This window comes from Pelodiscus sinensis, chromosome 8 (assembly GCF_052426305.1).
Source record: "Pelodiscus sinensis isolate ZL-2025 chromosome 8, ASM5242630v1, whole genome shotgun sequence".
Taxonomy (NCBI): domain Eukaryota; kingdom Metazoa; phylum Chordata; order Testudines; family Trionychidae; genus Pelodiscus; species Pelodiscus sinensis.
In genome coordinates, this window is record NC_143059.1 from 16257440 (window position 1) to 16279644 (window position 22205).

At 42.6% G+C, this 22205-nt stretch overlaps 2 protein-coding genes across 3 annotated transcripts in view; one reads left to right on the forward strand and one right to left on the reverse strand.

The window, feature by feature from the left end:
• The window catches only part of CDHR1 (cadherin related family member 1), a 62745-nt gene extending 55446 nt beyond the window's left edge, over positions 1–7299 (forward strand). The window contains exon 17 of one of the 2 annotated variants that reach the window (XM_025189622.3): positions 2277–7299. In XM_025189622.3, the coding sequence (XP_025045407.2) occupies positions 2277–2828 (552 nt within the window). In that variant the 3' untranslated portion in view covers positions 2829–7299. Of the gene's footprint in view, positions 1–1378 lie in introns of both variants that reach the window. The other variant, XM_075934805.2, reaches the window with a different exon arrangement.
• Positions 7300–16547: 9248 nt separating this feature from the next.
• On the reverse strand, positions 16548–21183 carry LRIT2 (leucine rich repeat, Ig-like and transmembrane domains 2). Its single transcript, XM_006112386.5, has 3 exons — positions 21074–21183; positions 19958–20739; positions 16548–17709 (listed from the first exon to the last, which is right to left on the reverse strand). Exons 1-3 carry the CDS (start codon positions 21181–21183, stop codon positions 16901–16903), a joined length of 1701 nt encoding a protein of 566 aa, XP_006112448.2. The 3' UTR covers positions 16548–16900.
• Between the last annotated feature and the right edge of the window lie 1022 nt (positions 21184–22205).

Genomic DNA, 22205 nt, shown 5'->3' on the forward strand with positions numbered 1-22205 from the left:
GAATTTTGAAAAATGGGAAGCCCAGCCTTGGAACAAGGTTTATCTTGAAAAGAATAAACAAAGCATTGAGGACCACTTCTGTTCTTGAGTTATTATCTTTGTCTATATATTTGTGCTGATGATTCTTGTACTCTCCAGGTGTTTTAGTGATAGTAGCATAGGCTGCCAAATCCTCTCTTATTAGGCTTCTAGTGGCAGTTTAGGCCTCGGTTACCTTCACAAGTCTCAAACAGTAATTATTATTAGCAGAGAGAGAAAGTGGATTAAGTAATATCTTTTCTTGGACCAATTTTTTGGGGGAAAGAGACAACCTTTTGAGCTTACACAGAGCTTTTCTTCAGGTTCCTGAATTGGTCCAGTAAAAAGATATCACCTCATCCACTTCATCTCTCTAATATCATGAGACCAGCACATTTACAACTATACTGCACACAAGGATTAGCCATAGTAGTTTTCCAAGTTCTATACTTGATATTGTGTATAGTGAAGCTATACTACAGTGATGTACCTGGTTTTTTCTTTGGCCTTTCCCATAGCTGGCTTTAATTAAAACAACATGAGCTTGCCATATCAGATTAATATGGCTGCTTGCACACTAAAGTGTGAGCTAATTTTCTTGATGTTTTCCCAATATGTCCCAGACATTCCTGGTCATTTTAAAGGGAATTTCATTTTGTGTGTGCTCTGAGGTCAAAAATTTTTTATAGAATGATATTAAGGAGAGCTTTGAAGTGTCCCTTGTAAGATGTGCACTTGTGTGGTCACTCAGGAAAAATTCAGATGCTGCCCAACTGCTTAACAGAGTGCTCACAGCAAGGTTTTGTGTTTCTACTGATGGTGCACATTCACATGCACCTCAACAAATATTATTCTGCACATACATGGAAAAAATCCACACGTGGGTGGAAAGAATTAGAGGGAACATTGATATGTTTTTGTTCCATGGGTTTGTGAATGATGCATAGGTTTCCGAGCAACTCAGATTTGGGTTGGGCATCATTCCAGTAATTCAAGCTACCCATTGTGTGATGCTTTCCCATGAACATGTGACAATGCAAGGGGAGAACATGAATGATGGGGGGGAGGGCTAGAAATAATCCAGCTGCTTTAAGCAAGTGGATAATTTATCTTTCCTGGTCATCATTAGCCCCAGTTCTCATGGTGGTGAAGCTAGTGAGAGATGGGCAAAATGCAGGATTAAATCACACAGCTGGCAATTTTTATTTTAGCTTCTATATAGGAAAAATATGTAAGTCATACATAGGCATAAAAAATTAAGCCTCCTGTATCTCCAGAGTATTCATAAAAAATGCCTTTTTTTTTTTTGGACTATAAAGATGTGCAGGTTGACAAGTTCTCTTATTTTTGACATTTCCAGATCAAGTCCAGGGTAAAATCCTATGTATTAGGCCTCAAGAAACAGCCATGGACAATATTTGGAATTTGCATGAGTGGCGTGCTTTCCACCATTTCCGTAACAATGGTGATCTCCACCATCACGTACTGGAAAAGTGTGAAAAGATCCAGACTTCATCCTCAGGGCAAAATCCGAAAAATCATACGGGGACCTCCAAAGCACTCAGTGTGCTAAGCTGCAAAATGAACTGTTCCTTCATTTGTCCTTAATATGCCATATATAGTGTACAGTCACTCTTATTTAGTTTTTAGAAACAAAAATCTTGTTCTGCTCAGGTCCATTACCTCAAACAGTTTTGTTATGTCTGTAAAAGAGTACTAGAAAACAGAATGCAACACAGATCTGCTAGAGACGGATTGTGTACCTTACAATCAAAAATGCAGTTGCCTCAAACTATGGTAATACCATATGTTGTAACAGTCCCATAAGCTGTATTGTGTGCAGATCTTCTCAAAAGATTGTCCCAATTCTACATTTCTACTGGGATTTAAAAATATTGTTCCTTCTTTGAAATTAATTCTGATATACAGCATAACAGCTCAGCAGCATATTCCAGAGCTAATTCTCTTGTATATGCCACTATCTCACACAATTGATACAAATTATTGCAGGAACACTACTTCAGTGTTTCACCGTTACAGTACAATGCTGTAGAGATTTCTTTTGGGCCAGTTGGTATTAAATCTGAATGAGCCAAATTCAAATGTAAAATAATCAAATTGGTTAATATTTTTTAACAAAAAAAACAACAACTTCGGTTGGTCAGCCCTCATTATTACATATTTTGGACAAATGAAATGCTAGCACTTCTGTCTGTCCCGTAGAGTAAGTCACGTGTTCTCTTTGTACTCTTTTACAGACTCTTCACAAAGGGCCTATGGCCACCTTTTTGATGCAAACTAAAGATAACCCCATGAAAGCCTTAGGAGTGCTAGCTGGTGTCATGGGCATAATGGTGGTGATCACAATCATGATCTCTACTGCCATGTTCTGGCGCAATAAGAGATCCAACAAAATCATGCCGGTGAGACGGATCATAAAAAAGAGACAGATCCATCAGCCCAGGACGGTCAGGATGGAGTGGCTGAAATTCAAGCGGTTCAGCAATCCTGCTGAGAAGTTTGCCATTGAGGATGACGCACAGAGTCTGCAGAATGAGAACAGCAACAATAACGTCCAGGTGCCCTCTCTGCCACCTACTGCCCCAGCCCTGCCTCCTCCCCCAGTGTTAGCACCCCGGCTAAACCCCACGGAATGGAGAGTGCCCACAGTGTCGGGCTCCCTCAGCCCCAAGTTTATAAACAAGCAGTGGAAGAAAAGAGGCTCCAGCAGCACCCACATTGCCCTGGTGTCAGAGCTCAAACAGAAGTTCGAAAAGCGGAATACAACCGGCAACAGTCCTCATATCTAGTGCAGCTGCAGCAGTGAGGCCTGGAGAACACATAGCCACGCAGTGCATGGCCTGATGTGCATGGTGTGATGCATCTTTCCCTTCCCTATCAATACCTAAAGAATTAAAAGCAGTTCTCCACCACTACAACCACCCATTACTTTGCACAGGTATTACACGCTAGTATATTTTGCAATGGAATTATTTCACATAAAATATTGGTGCCAGTTGCTAGACTTTAACTTTGCTCATTTTTAGAAACTAGTTTCCTGCCGGCACTGTATGATCAAGGTGCTAATTGTCCTGATGTAGGCTATGAGGCCAGTGATTTTGGGGGCATCCAACTTGAGACTTTTTTTTTAAGAGGCATGGTTTTCACCCACAATGCCAGTTCATGTCTGTCCTTTGCAGTGCTGGAAGATAGCTCTCAAGATGCCTATAATTGGGCTCTTCAAATCACACCACACTTGAAAATATTGACCTTCTTGTAGAAACAGCAGTATGGGAGGTTATTTTTTAAAGTAAAACAGCTTTGTCATGATGTTTTCTTCCATTTCCAAGCCAAACATCCCTTCTGAAGAAAAAAAGAAAAGGGCCACTCAAAAACAGTTGGTGATGGGCCCAAATATGGAAATTGCTCAGCTATCAGGAGTGGGGCAACCAAAAATGGTGAAGAATTTGCCCTGGTCTACACTAGGGAGTTATTTTCAAAATAACCCCTCCTTATTTTCTTAATTTCTATCACCCTCCTTATTTTGAAATAATAAGCAGAGCAGCCACACTACCAACCCCATTATTTTGAAATAATGGCCTAGTTATTTTGAAATCTGTACTCCTGCTTCCCTCAGGGAATAACACTTATTTTGCAATAGCATTAGTGTGGATGTTCCGTTGCTGCTATTTTGAAATAACTATTCCTCAGAGTAATTCAAAGTAACTAATCCTCAACGCTTCCTGAGGCTCTAAGTTGAGGTAGCGTGTCCACAATAAGGGAGCCTGCCTCAAACTAATTTCAAGGCTCACCCATAAGAGGGACACGCTATTTCAATTTTGTTATTTCAATCATTATTATTTTGAATTTAGTTATTTTGAAATAATTTCCTAGTGTAGACATGCCCCGAGGGAGACAAAATTAGTGATTAAAGCCACAAGACTGAAATGTAAAAATTGAGCCACAAAATTGACAGAAAAAGTAAAAGCAGCTTCCTGGAAGCTGGGTCCATCAGTCAGGACCATGCCTTTAAACAAAAAACAAAACAAAACAAAAAACAAAAAAACCCACCTCCTTTACTTAGAAGAGCTTGGGGAAATGTTCTTTCTAGCATAGCATTTTGGTGTGGTGTGTTTTATCATCTATAATGGACTGCACTAGGGGCTAGTTTTCCATTTAGGCTCAAAACATTACTGTCCTAATTATGTTACAGTTAAAAAGCTACTCTCATTTGCATCTGAAGCACCTGTTTTGTGCTGTAGTTTGCAGCGTGGCAATACAAGCACCTTACCTAAGATTACCCTCTTTCATTAATATTGTTAAAGAAAAGCTCTTTATTCATTTCTGAATGGATGAAATAAGCAAATTAACAAGTCAGAAGGGAGCAAGTAAAGATGGTTTTCTGTGAGTGTGTCTACACTGCACCCTTAGCTTGAAATAAGCTATGCACTCTGAGCTATGCAAATTGCATAGCTTATTTTGAGCTAATTTCGAAATAGGTGAAATTTGGTGCTGTCTACACAGCACTTATTTCAAAATAAAGAGCTATTTCAAAACATCCCTTACTCATCGTGGAATGAGATTTACAGAGACGTCAGAATAGCAAGCCCGTTATACTTTGAAATAACAGGCTTGCTCAAAAGACGTGGAATAGCTAAAGACCGGAAATAGCGCTGCAGTATAGATGTAGCCTGTATGCCTGAGATGAGCACTGAAGTACACTGTGGCCACTTTGTACCAACTCAGCAAAGCAGCTGTAACTGGCATTTCACTAGCTGGTAAAGATAGGTCAACCATTCATTTGCATCACTGATTTGTTCAAAAGCAGCTGGCCAGTACTACTGAGTATAGCACCTTTTTTCCAACTCCAGGGATGATGCCAAAAGTGGCACTTGAAAACTTTTCCCTCTCAGACACACTCTTATGTGGGAGGTTGTGAGGTTAGCGCACTCTGCTACAGCATCACGTTATATTGGCCCCAGGGATATTTTGGGCTCATACGGGGTATGCGTGAAAATCAGGATGGTGGCAAACCGGAGAAATGTGGCATATTCTGAATAACCATCTCTCTCCTAGACTACTATTTTGCTAGCTTATATTGCATCTGCTGCTGACCCAGAGAAGGCTGAACCTATGGGGTTCATGGATTCTCTTCTTAACACCTGTATCCCTACACCATCATATAGTCCCTTTTCTCTACATCTGTGACTATTTGGTGCAAGCCGGTACAAGACTCAGCATCTCTTTCAAAGTATTCCTTTTGGGTCCATCTGTCTCCATGCTAGAAAAGATAAACACTATGTCAGATGCTTTGGCTGACGCTAACAGCAGTAGATATTCAGGATAACCAGAGAAAGCAGTGTCACAGAAAATCCTTTTGAAATGCACCTAGAGGCAGTTTAACCAATTCCCTTGCAACTACATTAAAAATCTTAGCTGTGATTTCTGCCCATTTACAGTATGACACCATTGGCTTCAAGAAAATTGTGCCTGGGTTAGCCTGGCACAGTCCCACCCATGCTATGAACATTCCAAACTATTACTACTTCCATTGATTTCTGGATACATTTCTCATAAAAGAGAAGAGGAGCAAATTTCACTTATCAAGTTGAGGGAAGTGAGATTTCAAACGGGATGGAGCTAGGTATGGCATATACTGTGAGGCATTGCACAGTGCCATAAATGGTACTTTAGGACTGTGTTTGGCCTATGAGTCTGAGCCTCCATTCCATTCCATCCCTAGAGCACCACTGACCTAAAACTGGTGTAAGGGACTAGAGTATCATACCCTATATAGCAACAAAATCTAGGATTTCTATCTATCTATCTGCAAAGCAATTGTACTAATTATTGGAGCTATTTCTTTTTAAAGTCTCAGGGTGTGACTGTACAGCAGGGCTTAGCTCCAAATAAGCTATGCAAATTGAACTACACTAATTGCGTAGCTTATTTCAAAATAGCTTATTTCGAAACTGGGAGCATCTACACAGCCCTTATTTTGAAATAAAGCACTCTTCCTCCAAGTTCCCTTACTCCTCATACAATAAGGGTTACAGGAGTCGGAGTAAAAAGTCTTCCAGCTTGACAGTGTTTCAACATTATTTCAAAATAACTGCCTGCCTTGTAGACACAGACTAAGTTATTTCAAAATAACACTAGTTATTTCAAAATAATGTTGCTTTGTAGAGGTACTCTCACACTGATGGGAAATGATTCACTGAAGTCTAGCGATGAGGATTACAGAGCACCAAATGGTACCAATATACATGTTTTATTATCCAAATCAATTAAGAAGCATCTGTTGTGAAGTAGAACTGTGCAAAGAATGGCTAAGTAGGGAAAACGTGACTTTGAAACACTTACTTAAAACAAAGTTTAATTGTGCTTTTGCTAGTCCCCAGAAGGCAAATGTGTAGAAATGCGGCATGTTTTAAAAGAAAAGAAATAGTGGCTTGTAACAGTGGTGACAACTGACTCGTAGCACAAAACTCTTGGGACAAAATTTTCTGCTAGCATCACTCCTCTGAAGTCAGGTGGCAAGCCTAGTTTTGCTTTTTTTTTCTATGCAGATCTGGTTGCTACTGTTGCTGCTCCTGATAACTTTCCCCTGGTTCTTTCATTTCTTCATCACTAGTATCTGGCACAACAGTTTTTTATTGGCTCTTGTTCTTTGGGGTCTGGCTAGACTTGAAGGATCATCTCATCAGTTTGTGTAAATCTGCTTGAGTTCAGAGGAGCGAGGCCAGGTTACACGAGCTGAGGCTCAGACCCCTGCATTCTGGCCAGCTGTGACATTAATGTTTGCCTAAATGTTCAGCTTATGGCACCATTTACAAAACAGCAGCGAGCAGCATTTGCACAGTTCTGCATTAGAGACCAAACCCCACCCCCAGGGATAGCCAGGTAACTTCCTAACTGGATCAGGAGGAGCACTCTGTGTCATACACAAATGGTTTTGCTGACTAGAAGGAATTTTCTGTACATTTCATTTGGTATACTTCTGAATCTGTTTATACATTTCATAACATACCAAAAGCTTATAACAATTGTCTCTGCTCCTGTCTCCATGATGCTGTATTTCTGTCAGTATTTATTGTTTGTTCTATGATATGAAGAGCCATAAGGGCCATTTACTTACTTGGAATGATAAGATTATAGTCTTAAAGAAACATTTAAGAGGAAAAAGATGTTTTATTATATATTGTGAGACTTTTTTTCAATGAATACAGGTGTTCTTACCCGTTACACTGTATTACAGATGCTTTTATTAATAAAATCTATAAAAGGTGTCCATCACTTATGGTATCTGTGTTTTTTGTTTCTCTTAGCTGTGGCATCTTTCCTATTTTGTGCTGCTTTAGCTTAAATTTTAGAATATTATAAAAAAGGCAGCATTGAGGTTGTCCATTCTGTACCTGCAAGTCAGACAGTTTTCCTTTGATGACCAAAATTAGGTTGTGGGGGAAAGAGTTAATTCTGCTGATCCATTCATAGGAAAGTGATTCTCTTCTGACTCCTGTCAACAGCAAAAGTTGCGGGTTCTTCTGCAGGTGACATATAGCAAGAGGGCAAAGAGCTTTGAAAAGCTGCTGAATTCTAAAAGGCAGAGCTGGCAGCTAGAAAAACCCCCCGACCTTGATGCAGAAACAGAGCAAATTTGATATGGAAATGAAATTAGTATTACAGGTGGAACTTCCAAAATCCAGGACTCTGTGGTCCAGCAACATCTGTGACCAACATCTGTGGTCTTTTGCTCTGTATTCACGCCTGATGACTTGACCTTGCTGGTTTTTGTCATTGTTCAGAAGGTTTCAGCAGATCAGAGAAAGTGCACAGGAACATTAGAAAGGCCAGGGACAATTTGGTTGTAGTATGAGGTGTGTTCCCATAGGATAATAAGAAAGTGTCCAGATGCTTTTGCATGAGTGAATGTCCTCTAGCCGCTTTCAAAGCTTGTTTCATTGTCTGCACAAACCTTTCAGCTAATCCATTGGTGTATGGGTGATACAGTGCTGAAGTGATGTGATGAATGCCATTATCTTGATGTTTGACAAGAAAAGGCAGCCTTGAGAGACCATCTGCATTACAATGCAGAGTGGATTTCTGATATCTGATCTCAAACGTGTGTCCAGAAAGCCATAATACCCATCGTTGCATACGACTAGCAGCCAATTGTATAATGCCTGTACGCAGACCAAAAATTGCAGTCAGAGGTCAATGGTTGGTGAGAAGTATAAAAATATTCCAAACAGGTACTGATGACATTTCCGAATCCCTAAAACAATGCCCAATGCTGCATGCTTAATTTGTACATAGTTAGTTTCTGTCTTGCTTAAAGTGCATGAAGCAAAAGCAAGTGGTCTCTCTTTTCCCAAAGACATTATGTGTGACAAGACCACTCCCACTCCATAGAAAGAGTCATCACAGGCCAACTGTGAAGGTAAGGATGGATCAAAATACGTCAGGTCCTCCGAGTTTAGCAATGCACATTTAGCCTTGTTAAATGCAGCATCACAGACTTAGTCCACTTCCAGGCTTTGTTCTGGCCAAGGAGCTCATGAAGCGGTTTTAGCAGTGTGACTAACTGCGAGATAAACTTTCCATAATAGTTCAATAGTCCTAGAAATGAGCGAAGTTGAGAGGTTGAAGCCTCCACAATAGCCTTGACTTTTGCAGGGGCCTTACGAAGGCCGGTAACATCAGTGATGTGTCCCATCTATTCAACAGAGTGCTGAAAGAATGCACACTTGCCTTTGTGGATTCGTAGGCCATAGTCTCCCAGTCTTTATGGGGCAGCCTCTAAGTTCATAAGGTGATCCTCCTCATTCCTACCAGTGACCAGGATGTTGTCAAGCTAGCACTGGACTCCTAGCAAGCCACACAAGATCTGGTCCATAGCCTATGGAACAAAGATGGTACTAGGGTTGCCAGATGGTTTAACAAAAAATACCAAACACTTCTCCACCCCCCAAAAAAATACCACAGGGAAAAAATTCTGTTGAGAAAAAAAAAGGGGAATACCAAAGTTTTTAAGCTAAAAAAAAAGGGGGCACTGCACCTTTAAATGGCCCCGCACTCCTCACTCCTGCCGCCAGGCTTCCATCCAAGGGAAACAGGAAATACCAGACATTTCACATCTCTGGTATTTTTTTTTAACCGGACGGGGGACCTGGATAACGGACAGTCCGGGTGAAAACTGGACACCTGGCAACTCTAGGTGGGACAGACGTTATTCCAAAGGGTATCGATAAAGCCCTTTATATGTCATAATAGTCAACAGCTCTTGGGACTTTTCATCAACGTGCATCTGTAAATACGTTTGACTCAGATCAGTCTTGCTAAACTTTTGTGCCCCCAGCCAGGCTCACAAAAAGGTCATTGAGGCAGGGAAGAGGGTATTGCTCTGCACACAACCTGGGTTAACAGTGACCTTAAAATCTCCACAAATCCAAACAGAACCATCTTTCTTCCATATTGGAATAATTGGGGTTGTCCAGGGGCTACGGGTAACTGGTATTAGGACTCCATTTTTGACTAGGCGCTCCAGGTCCGCTTCATGGATTCATGGCATATGGCACAGTTCTGGCCTTCAGATATTTTGGTTGGCTGCCAGATTTAATGTTCAGTTTCACAGTGATTCCCCTAATACTTTCCAGATCCTCTCCAAAAGGAGCATATTTCTTTACTAGCTCAGTGTGACAGAGCATCTGCCCCACACTGGCCCTTTAAGGGTTAAAACCCAGCCCGGGAGAGAGGTGGAGCAGCAGAGCTGTGGAACCAGCAGCTGCAGCAGGTACTAGCTACTTTGGGCCCAGCTGAGCAAAATGTAAATAAAGGCTCCTGGAAGGGAAGAGACTGAGACTCACTCTTGCTCTAGCTGGGGAGCAGGAGGGACCTGGCTGCTAGGGAAGCTGGAAGTTTCCTGACTTAAGGCTGTGTCCAGACTCAGGGGTTTTTTCGAAAAAACTTCACCTGCGTCTAGACTGCAGCCACGTTCTTTCGAAATTAAATTGAAAGAATGCGGCTTTTCTTTCAACGGTGGTAAACCTCATTCCACGAGGAAGAACGCCTTCTTTCGAAAGTGCTCTTTCGAAAGAAGGCGTTCTTGAATGTAAATAGGGCTTCTTCGAAAGAGAGCATCCAGACTCACTGGGTGCTTTCTTTCGAAAAAGCGGCTTGCTTTTTCGAAAGTTCCGCATGCAGTCTAGACGCTCTCTTTCGAAAGAGGCTCTTTCGAAAGTATCTTGCAGTCTAGACATAGCCTTAGAGTAGGCCTGGGGAAGACTGGCAGAGCTGGGGAAGATCTGGCCAGGCAAGCTCCCAGGCTGCAGTGCATGAAGCAAGGCCTGAGGCTATGAGGGCTGCAGAGAGACACCCAGGGGAGGCAAAGGCAGCAGATCCGTGCCCTTTGCCAATGATGAGTAGCCATTTCAGATTGCAGTTTGCCCCTGAGGCATGGGCTAGATGAAGACTGGCAGTGGGTCACTGAGGCAAGGTGGGCATAGGGAGTTGGGGGTTCCCAGAGGAGGAGGACCCCAGAGGGGGAGGGCACTGTGATAGGGCAGTACCCAGAAGTGGAGAATGTAGGTGACCGTGGGTGAGACACCAGCCAAAAGGGGGAGCTCCAGGGCAGAATAAGTTAATTCCTGAGTGACCAGCAGGAGGTGCCCATGGCAGTGAGGTGAGCCTGGTTATAACCAGTCAGACCTGTTTCTTCTTTAGTCATCTGGTGCACTTCTGCCCAGTTCAGCTTGATTTTCCTAAGTCATGATCTACCCATTAAGGCTCGGTAATGTTTTCCCGTAGCTCCCCTTGGCTGCAAACGGCGAACCAGAGCCAAAGGGAGCCATGAGGCTCCGTGGCTGTGGAGCCAGTAAATATACAAACCACAATGGCCAGTTAATAGGTTTCTCAGCGTGGATCTGTGGACCACTTTCAGAAACACGGTCTTAAGCAGAAGGTGCTTTCGCTTTTCTTATAGGCTGTGTCTAGACTGCATCCCTTTTCCGTAAAAGGGATGCAAATTAGACACATCACAATTGCAAATGAAGCAGGGATTTAAATCCTCCCCGCTTCATTTGCATAAACATGGCTGCTGCTTTTTTCCGGCTTGGAGCTTTGCCAGAAAAAAGCGCCAGTCTAGACAGGGATCTTTCGGAAAATAAATCCTTTTCCGAAAGATCCCTTATTCCTCTTCCTTTTTGGTCCACCAGACCTCAGACCTCTTCTTCGGCCAGGAAGCGCTTTTGAAGTGTAAAATTTCCTTTAAAAATGTTTGTATTTGTGAGCTAAAACCAACGTATTTGGGAGCTGGGAGTTGTGTCTGAATAAGGACATGCTCTCCTGCCCAGAAAGGGAGCAGAACAGTTTGTTCAGCTGGCTCCAAAGGTTGGCAGGCATCTGATGTTCAAGCAGCATGCCTGCTCAGGGACTCTGGCAGCTCCACTCAGTACAATGGATTAGGCCGCTGAAAGTGGGTCAGGCAGACTCTGTGAAGTTCCCAGGATGCAGCAGCATGTTCATCGGGTGCTTGGACAGATAGGGAGGCTGCCCCCCACCCACAGGAACTGCCCCAAATGCTGCTTCCTTAGCGCCCATTGGCCAGGGATGCCACAGCCAATGTGAGCCAGTTCTCAGGGGCGCCTGTGGGAAGAGGCGCTGCACAAACACTCTCAGGCCCTTGCTCCTACGTTAGGTCTGCAGGAGTTGAACTTAAGGCCCCTGCGAGTGGGTTGCGTACCCTCCATTAGAATTGGACACGTTCAGCTAGGCACCCAGGTGGGAGCGTTCAAGCCATGTTTAATGTCAAGACACAAAGGGCCAAATTGTGCCTTTTGACACAGCCCCACAAGTTACCCAAGAGGCACCCTCCTGAGGCACAAGTCCCTTCCTGCTTTGGGAGATAGCGCTCTGCCAATGGCATGTATTAGCAGAACTGATAGTATCCCCATGCGGGTGGGCACACTGGGGCTGGAGCAAAGCGCAGTGTAGAAGTAACCTGTACAGGAGCATCAGAGGGGTTCCTATTCCTCTGCACTGACGTGTAGGCCAAGTCTCAGGCTAATCTTTATGGAACAACCCATCATTAGATAGCATGAGACTGTAAGATCAAGCAGAACAGACTCAGTCATTAGCATATTCCCCTGCATTAGTTATAAACCAATGTTTCTTTTGTCAGATGCCAGCTGGTCTCTGTGCTCTGGAGGGAGAACTACTCACTTGCATTCATTTTAAGTGAATCCCTTTTTGAAGGTGCATTTTGTTACATGCCTCAATGAGCCATTTAGTGTCTTAGAAATTAAAAAAAAACTTCCCACCTTGGTACATGCTCTGTGGCTCAGTTTCCCTTCTTCTCCAGGCCCTTCAGTGGCCCACTCTGAGCCAGGCAAAACATGATGTCTTCTCCAAGGGGGTAAATGAAAAATCCAACACAACAATCATTCAGCCACACTGGAGTCTTCAGTCCATTGCCAGACTCAATAGGCCTTCATCCCTCCTATAAAGTGACCCAGGCCTTCCTGCTTTGGATTCCTCTCCAGGGACCCCTTCACAAGCAATAATCCTCCTCATACCCCTTTGCTTGCCTTCATGGACTATTTCCTAGATCAACCCATCTTTGGGCTTTCCCCCAGCCCCTTCTGGGGCTCGCTACCTCTTTCCGGAAGAGAATGTCTCCTGAGGAAACGTTCAAATGTAAGGACATTGAGTGTAAGCCCACGGAAGAGAGCCCACTAGCTCTGTCTGCACCCCATCTGGCTCTACTACAGGAAAGTCTTTCTACAGGTGACCCTGGATGTCCTGCAAGAACTTTCCTCCCTGAAAATCTCCCCCATCAGACTAAACAGGCTCACTCAGAAACCTCAGCCTCCACTGCCTGAAGAAAATATTACCTTAGCAGAGACAGGGCTGAGACCAACCCCTTTAATGTGCCACGACCATCCTTTGATACTCCTTCACTCTCATCATCACCGCTGCAGTATAGACGTTACAGGATCTTTTGGTGAGACCATTTAATCACTGACTGTACAGGTTTCTTTTCAAATAGGGCAAGTATATGAAAAAGACCACACACGCACAAGGCTGTAAAATTCATGACTGCGTACAATTCTGCCTCTTCTGAAAATCAATTATTTTATTTTAAAACCATATTTTACAACTAAGAACTGGGAAGACTACACAGCCACTTAAAACAAACTGGAAAGTACAAGTTGAGAGCAATTAACTATATAGTTATAGCTAAATATATGTACACTAAATTGTGGAATTGATAAGCAATAGAGAAGAAAATGTAGCCCCATGTAAAAGCCCTATGGAAACATTGTTTACTTCTTGTTACTAACGTGTTGCCATACAACCTAGGAGATAACGTGAATCTCAGCCAAGCTTATTAAAATCCACTTACAGCACTGTTTTCAGCTCTACTGGGTTTTCTGAGGCTTTCCACAGCAACCCATTTGTATTTATACCAGATAGTCACGTCTTGGTTATGTTTTAAAGCAGGAGGGCAGGAGTATCTTCCAACTCCTGAGAAACACAGCTGTAACTACACTGTTAGAAGGTTTGTAATTGCTTTTTCACCCTGATTTTTTCGTTACATTTTAAGGGAAAACTTCGGTGTTCAAATGTAAGGACATTGGCGCAGGGGCATGTTTTTGTTCTGTGTCCATTCAGCACCTAGCCCAAAGAGGATCTAGCCTGGGGATCCTATTTACATGCTATCACAATGCATATAATACAAATCAATAATTAATACAGGACAGGAGGTGGTTTTTCCCTATGTTCTGCACAAAGCTGATCATATAGTTGGGTCTCACTATACGGATCATTATAATTGCTAAGTTAAAGGATTCCCCCTTTTAAAATCATCCTTTGGTTCAAAAATTCTGCAAAGAACACAGAGCTGCCTCAGTAGCTACTGTTCCTCTAGAAGAGTCACGATCCAGCGAACTTCTGCAGTCTGTGGCGTGCCTGACACCTTTCTGTAAGTGCAGAAAACACAAGTGAGGGAGGTGGTTAATAATTCCCTGCCAGGATACAGACAGCCGGGAGCTGCACTATTCGAGTTATCCATTCGGCATTAAAGATGTGAGCTGGGTTACACTGTCAGACTAGTGTACAGGGGACTTACTAGAAAAGCAAAAACAGAGCCTGTGGGAGAAATATGATCCCCAGTGAAGCCAATGAGAATTTCGTCAGGATTTCCTTCTGTAGTTAGAATCTAATTTTTGCGAGCACATCTAGCTATGTCTATACGTGCCAAAGGAAAAAAGGGAAAAGGAAAAATGGAGAAAACTGCAGCTTTATCCAGAAGCAAATTAAGGTTTCATGAGGCCAGAGCAACTGTGGGACCCCTTCCTCCCCTTGCACCCAGAGTCCTGTCCCCATGCCACACTTTCACTCGCAGTCCCGCCCATGGCCCTACCCTATTCTGCCCTGCCCCCCTACAACCTCACCCCATTCCACCACAATCCACCTCATTCTGCAACCCCCATTACAGCCCCACAACCATTTTGCTCCTGTTGGCCTTCCCCACTGCATCCCCTAGAGTGGAGCAGCTCTCTGTCTTTCTCACCCTGCCACGGCCCCAGGGCTTCTGCAGACAGTAGGAGCTCCCCGGGCTGGGTAGTGTGGATGCTCCACTTCTTACTTCAAAAAAAGGGGAGTTCTTTCAAAACAACTTCCCAGTGTAGATCACAGCCCCCAACCTTGAGACTGCATCAAGGATCTAAAGTTCCTCCAGTCCCAAGGCTGCAACCAGGGTCCGGTTACTGGGGCTTCCCCCAGCCAGTCTCACATGCCCAGTACTCCTGCCTGGGGTGGGGTCAGAGAAAGCAGGAACCCATTTTTCTTCAGTTGGCTGAGGCCACTGGCTTTAGCAATCTGGAGTTGTGAATAACTGTTACATTTGAAAACTCAATTATTTGCCTAAGTAAAGTTTCTGGGGTTGATCCTTAACACATCTGGCCAATTTTTTTTGTCATGAAAACTTTTTTTTGCCACTGAAGAAAAAGTTTTTTTGAAGATATTGAACAAGTTTTTGAAAACGTCTGGGGTTTTCTTTGGAAAACCAGGAAAAAAATATAAGAAGTTTTGAGGCGGGAGGGGGTTAAAAAGATTTCTGTATAAAACAATTGGCATTTTTGAACCAGTTGTAAAGCTTAATTAAAAAGACAATGAGACCCAGTCTCAGAGGTATTGCTCCTTTCAGGTTCTGGGTCTTAGCTAGTACACTCGCTATGCAGTTGTTAATGTAATGCCGTAGTAGCACAACTAAACATTTAGGTGTCATTTTGTTTCAAATAATCAGAGACTATTCCCCTTTGAAGACTAACCCCATGTGCCATTTAATGTTATGAAGAACAGCTGTTTTTCAATCTTCTATGTGCAAACTAGTTCTTAAATGTCCTTCAAAAGGAAGAAAATAGTGCCTATTTTCACATGGGGCTAGCTCAAAAACAGTCAACATTGTCTTTTTCTGTGAATTTAACCCAGCAAAAAAAAAAGAAAAAAAAAGAAAGAAATGATAATTTGTATTAAGACCAAAATTATAGAGAGGTACAACCCCAAGTGGAACGTTATAAGCAAGTGAAACAAGATTGTAAAGAAAATCATTGCTGCAATGCATAAAGAGACTCCGAACAGCATGAGATAAAGCCATGTATTCAGTCATGAGGTGTCAAAACCAATGCTCTCCCATTGCTGAAACTTACTATGATCAATATAGCTAAGCAAGTGAGAGAGTAACTTAGGGTACATCTACACTGCAATGCTATTTCCGGATACCTCTGGGATCCCAAAATAGCTACCCTGTGCCTTTTGAATGCGTCCTCTATTTCCATGAGGGATAAAGGATGTTTCAAAACAGTGTGTTATTTTGAAATTTGGGCCTGTGTAGATGCGCCAAATTTCGAAATAGCTTATTTCAAAAAAGAATTGAAATAAGATATGCAATTTGCGTAGTGCAATTCGCGTATGTTATTTCAAGCAAAGGGTGCAGTGTCGACGCACCCCTAGAATTTCATTTCATCACTATCAGCATTAAGCTGCAAGTAACCACTGAAGAAGCCTTTTGTGGCTCAACTAGTTGGCTACGTCTACACTGGCCCCTTTTCCGGAAGGGGCATGTAAATTTCACTAGTCGTCGTAGGGAAATCCGCGGGGGATTTAAATATCCCCCGCGGCATTTAAATAAAAATGTCCGCCGCTTTTTTCCGCCTTTTAAAAAAGCCGGAAAAGAGCGTCTAGACTGGCCCCGATCCTCCGGAAAAAGTGCCCTTTTCCGGAGGGTCTTATTCCTACTTCAAAGTAGGAATAAGACCCTCCGGAAAAGGGCACTTTTTCCGGAGGATCGGGGCCAGTCTAGACGCTCTTTTCCGGCTTTTTTAAAAGGCGGAAAAAAGCGGCGGACATTTTTATTTAAATGCCGCGGGGGATATTTAAATCCCCCGCGGATTTCCCTACGACGACTAGTGAAATTTACATGCCCCTTCCGGAAAAGGGGCCAGTGTAGACGTAGCCGTTAAGTGTGTGGTGTGTGTGTGAGAGAGGGGTGGGGATAGTACTGCATGTATGAATAATCTGTAACAATTACAATTCCATGTTTCTGTCTTCTATTCAATTGAATTTCCCAGGTAGCTGGAAGTACGTATATTGGTTTCCCTGCTAGTAATGTACATGTCTTTATTTACTCTCCTGCTTAACAATAGCCCTATTTTTCCTTAAAGATTCATATGTTTGCAAAACTTTTTGAAAAACAAGGTTGTGTGGCTGCATATCACTTGCCCAGTAATTACGTAACATGGGACTTAGGGTGGGTTTTTTGTTGTTGTTGATCCATCTATTTTCAACTTGCTCTAATCTAATATGGGGTTGAATTTATCAGCTAATAGAGATCAGCGCTATTTCTGTGGTTAGGCTTGTGTTTGTTTGGCTTCTCCTTGTCCTCTGGGGACCTTGGCTTTCTCTTGTCTTCACTGGAGTCTTGATAACACAGCCCCTCCTCACTGCCGGTTGGCAAGCTGTCAAAAGTGTTTTCCTTGTTTCCTGTTTTCAGGTTCTTCTGCCCTTTGCGATTCCGATGGCAGAATGCAGCACACTTCTCCATGCAGTTGAGCCGGGTCTCCGTGGTGCACGCATACATCCCAGCAGGCACTGCCAGCACCATGGCGCACACAATGATGATGATGTGGATGAGTTTCTCCCTCTGCTCCAATTCACTGATGTCACTGCCCGTGACAAAGACAATGCATTGGCCCTTCCGGGGTGCCTGGTTCCTTAAAGTGACACACACCTCGTACTTGGTCGCTGGGAGCAAGTCGTTGACTGAGTATGTGTTGGTGCCAGGGCCAATGTAAATCATCTCCTTCTTGGAGTCATCGTACTTCCCGAAGTGGAGGGTGTACCAAGTTTCTCCGGGATTCTCAGTCACTGCATACCACTCCAGTGTAATCCCATACACTGTCTGCTTGGCAATCCTCACGTCAACATAGATATTCTCATCAGAGATCGAGGAAGAGAAAGACGAGGAAGAAGCTACCATTCTGGGAGCCTGAATTTTCAGAGAGATTATGGTAGAGGTGTTGCCAATGAAGTTGGCAGCCATGCAGGTGTAATTGCCCTCATCCATAAGGTGAGCTGAAGGAATCACCAGTTCTGATTTCATTGTATCTTCATTGATGTGTGTAGTGGACACTGGGGAGAAAAAGAGAGCAAGAGCAGACTTGTCAGTTTGTACAACTCCCCTCCAACTGTGTCATAGGCACAATGGTACCAGACTTCTCTTCAACCTGACTGTCAGATTCTGAGATGCATAAGGATTTCTTGATAGATTAGGACATTATGACTCGAAATCCCCAACAAAAACTAACCCCAGACATAAAATGTCATGAAAATATTGGCTACTTCTTCCCCGCACTTTGCTAACCAGTTTAACTCACTGAATCATGTTCCATCTAATGGGAACAACATGACATCACGTAACAGGTGTGTGCATTGGAGAGGAGGGGAGAAATAGGTCAGGGACAGGATAGCCCACTTGTTCCTGGGAAATGCAGAACACAGGTGTCAGGACTACATTCAATATAGGTGTACCAGGTCAGCAAAAATTTACCTAGGCCCAGACACTGAATATTACATAAGAACATAAGAACGGCCGTACTGGGTCAGACCAAAGGTCCATCTAGCCCAGTATCCTGTCTGCCGACAGAGGCCAACACCAGGTGCCCCAGAGAGGGTGTATCGAAGACAATGATCAAGCGATTTGTCTCCTGCCATCCCTCTCCAGCCTCTGACAAACAGAGGCCAAGGACACCATTTTATCCCCTGGCTAATAGGCTTTTATGGACCTAACCTCCATGATATTATCTAGCTTCTCTTTAAACTCTATTATAGTCCTAGCCTTCACAGCCTCCTCTGGCAAGGAGTTCCACAGGTTGACTACATGCTGTGTGAAGAAGAACTTTCTTTTATTAGTTTTAAACCTGCTCCCCATTCATTTCATTTGGTGTCCTCTAGTTCTTCTATTTAGGGAACTAATAAATAACTTTTCTTTATCGGCCCTCTCCACACCACATTATTGCTAGACAGGGTGCCCAGGCTTAGGTAGATACACAACTGAGATCAACATTAGAGGAAAACATTTTCAGTTCTTTGATTGAAATCTCTTATCTCCCTAGTTCCTGGGATGGTAGTGATGGTTTACAGTATTGTAATCATATTTCTCCTGTTGTCTTACTGGTTATTATTGTAAATTTGCTCATGAGTGTGCTGGATTACTGATGTACACTCATACATAGACAAGTTTTCTAAATATAGAGGTAATCATTAAAAAAATGGGGGGAAAGCACAAACAGTTCTTTTTATCTCCCAGGAAAAGCCTCCTCACTTCTACGTGCTCTGCAGTTCAAATGGCTTACATAAGTGATAATAAATCAAAGCAAAAGTGTTTTAATGGACACAGACATTTATTCTGGGCCAAATTCTATCATCCATTATACCAGCAAATGCAAATTTCAGCCTCAAAGGAATTTGTTGAATAAAATATGAGCAACTGGTGGGTTGCAATAGAAACTGGAAAACAATCTTTACTACCTGTTGAAAATATTTGCTCTAATCTATCTAGGTTTAGTAGTTATGGGCATATGGCAAGAGAAAAGTGTATAGAATTGATATAATATACAGCTTGTTAAGGGAAAATGAAAATGCTGATAGAACATTAAAATAAAAGCAAATCATATTCTGGGACTCATAACTAAAACTATTGAATTTAAGTGTCAGGCATTGTGGTACCACTCAGAATTCTGTGTAGAAAACATAGAAATGATCTTAGGAAAATACATAAATTGCACTCCGGAAGGCACTCAGTATGAGATGGAGTTTCATAAGGCTCTAAGCTACAGACTAAGAAAGCAGAATGGTAATGAATTTAGTACTGTGGTCTTTGGAGAAAAGGGGACCTCATTAAGAGTGACAAAATCAAAAAGGGAATAAAGCAGCCAGACTCTGTGACCTATTGTTTTATGCAAAAACCAGGGGAATATATTCTGGTTTGTAGAAAAATGCAGGGGTTTATATTAGCCATTGGAGAACAGCTGCTTTATCATCTGTACGCAAGGCCATAAGAACTTAAGAAATGTTAGCAGGAAAAAGCCAGGAAGCCCTTGGATAATGTATCTTTTTCACAGCCTTCTGTCCTTCGCCATACATATGATCCCAGTAATGTGGGCGAATGTCTCCGCTTCTCACTTTGCATATTGATTCTGAAATCCTACTTGAAATAGCTTTGCTGGACTTTGTCTCCTGACTGCTCTGTGCTGTTTCTGGCAGAAACTGCTGTTATTTCAAATAATTGTAATGGTTAGGTGTTGTATGACTCAGTGGTAGGCAAAGAACTGACTCCCACTTCTTACACGGTAAATAAAAAATAAACGCTATTGCTTACCATTAAATGCTCTCAAATGTTTTAGGCCATAGGTCCACCAGACTGCTGGGGAGGGGCTGCCTTGTACCAAGCAGGCCATAGTAACATTCGATCCTACCTGCACTGTCAGGTTGGAGTCAAGGGAGGAGGTTAATGGCTTCATGCAACTGTTGAGCTCCACTTCATGAAAGAACTTTCCTGCCCTAAATTTAGGGCTTGAACAAGTTAAATAAGAATTCATCAGAATGACAGGTGGGCTAAGAGACTTGATAAACTGGACAAATCCCCTAAGGCGACAGTCACAGATCCATGGGTTATCATGTAAAGCCAGGACCGCGTTGGAAATAGCCTCCATCCTCCTCTCAGGCTGCTGGGTTTTCTGGTACACAGGCCAATTATAGAAAACATCCCTGGATATGATAGTAAGCTGATTTGTGGATAAGTCTAAGTAGGTCAGGTTGGGCAGATACCTGAGTGCATGTTCTGGAAGCACATCCAGTTTATTGTGCTTTAGATCCAATATTTTTAAAGCTGGAGTATCTTGAAATGTTGTCCATGGTACTGAACTTAACTTGTTTCCCTGCAGTCTCAGCTCTGTCAAATCCTTCAGGTATTCTAGGCTCTTCAGGTGCATAACTGTAATGTTATTGAAATTCAGCCAGAGATATTCCAAGGCACTGGCATTGGAGAAGGACCCACGAGGCAGCTCTGTTAAATGAGAGTTTTCTATTCTAATTTTTTTGATGTCTTGTGGAATGTCTCCAGGTATCTTTCTCAAGGATGTAGACATGCACAGCAAACTCCTAGAAAGAAAACCAGTAAAACTTTAGCTAACGCACTGCACTCATGGCTAGCAAACTGCTCTACCTCATATGTATAAAGGGTACTGGAAGAATTATAAACAGGACACTTCCATAAGCAATGCAACATGGTTGATTTCCCCCTCCCTGCAAAAGAAAAAAAGTATCCCAATAAAAATGTATTTTGTATCCAAACTAGCGATACTCAGAAATGCTAGAGCTATCCCCAACATGCAGCCATCTATTCCTGGCCAATATTCACAAGACTGCCCAGTCCATACTAGAATCTCCAAACAATTCTTCTGCAGAATATCAATAAGATGCCAAGATTTCTTACCTTCCAAAGCTGTCACTGGAGCAGGAGCATCCTATAACACAAGAAGAAAGAGCTGGGTTTATCTTGTAAAAGGACAGAAGAAGAAAAATGATGCGACAAATGGAGTCCATATTCTCCTTTAAGAAAGCACGGGGGTTGTACCAGACATGCCAGTAGCTTCCAACGACCAAATCCTATTAGCCATAATCTTCCTTGACGCAGGAGTAAGCCCTGCTGGAAACCACACCATAAGGGATACATGTAGCATGGCTAATTTTCTGGTTCCAATCTCCAAATTCACCCATGGGACCAAGTGAAAATATTAATATCTCCTGGGCAATATCCCCTTTGACAAATGACATGGTGAAGTGAATATGATTTAAAGTGACTGATAATATTTAGACAAAACATCTTTTACTGAAACATTTAAAAGTAGCCGAAATCTAACAGCTTCTGTTTCTCTCTACACAGAAATGTTTAGCTAATTAAATTTAGCGTGCTTTCCAGAACTAAAATGATGTTCCTCTGAATAGAAACATCACATCAAAGGTGAGCTTTTATCCCCTTTGCCCAGACTTAGGGTACTTCTACACCGCAACACTATTTCAAAATAACTAGTAGTATTCCAAAATAACTTAGTCTGCGTCTACACAGCAGGCAGTTATTTTGAAATAATGTCTAAGTACTGTCAAAATGGAGGACTCCTGTAACCCTCATTGTATGAGGAGTAAGGGAAGTCGGAGAAAGAGTGCTCTAGTTTGAAATAAGTGCGGTGTAAACGCTCCCTATTTCAAAATAAGCTACGCAATTGATCTAGCTCAATTTTGCATGACTCATTTCGAGTTAAGCCCTGCAGTGCAGATCCATGAATAGTTCCAATTAAATGAATGGAACTATTTGCAGAAGAAGGTACTAGGCCATATGGGCAAGAATCAGTCCTTAAATGTCATCATTCTTGCAGGAAAACTTGAATGTCACACTGTTTTTCCTGAAACAAAAGGGCTATTACAGACGGAGATGGCAGACGCAGAAGGTGGGGTGTGAGCTAGTGCCCCTGCTATGGTTATATTGTTGGGAGCCACTGATCTATGCTCCCACCTCATGTGTTATTTTTAAGTGAATTGTTTCAGCTGCTCATGGTGGGCAGGGCTCT

Bases quoted from the DNA above. Each gene is read 5' to 3' on its own strand.
- LRIT2 (XM_006112386.5), bottom strand. From the start codon at position 21,183: ATGGACTCCATTTGTCGCATCATTTTTCTTCTTCTGTCCTTTTACAAG. The intron at 20,740-21,073 runs GTAAGAAATCTT...TTTTCTTTCTAG, and splicing joins TCCAGTGACAGCTTTGGAAG to GAGTTTGCTGTGCATGTCTA. The intron at 17,710-19,957 runs GTAAGCAATAGC...TTTTCTCCCCAG, and splicing joins ACATTTGAGAGCATTTAATG to TGTCCACTACACACATCAAT.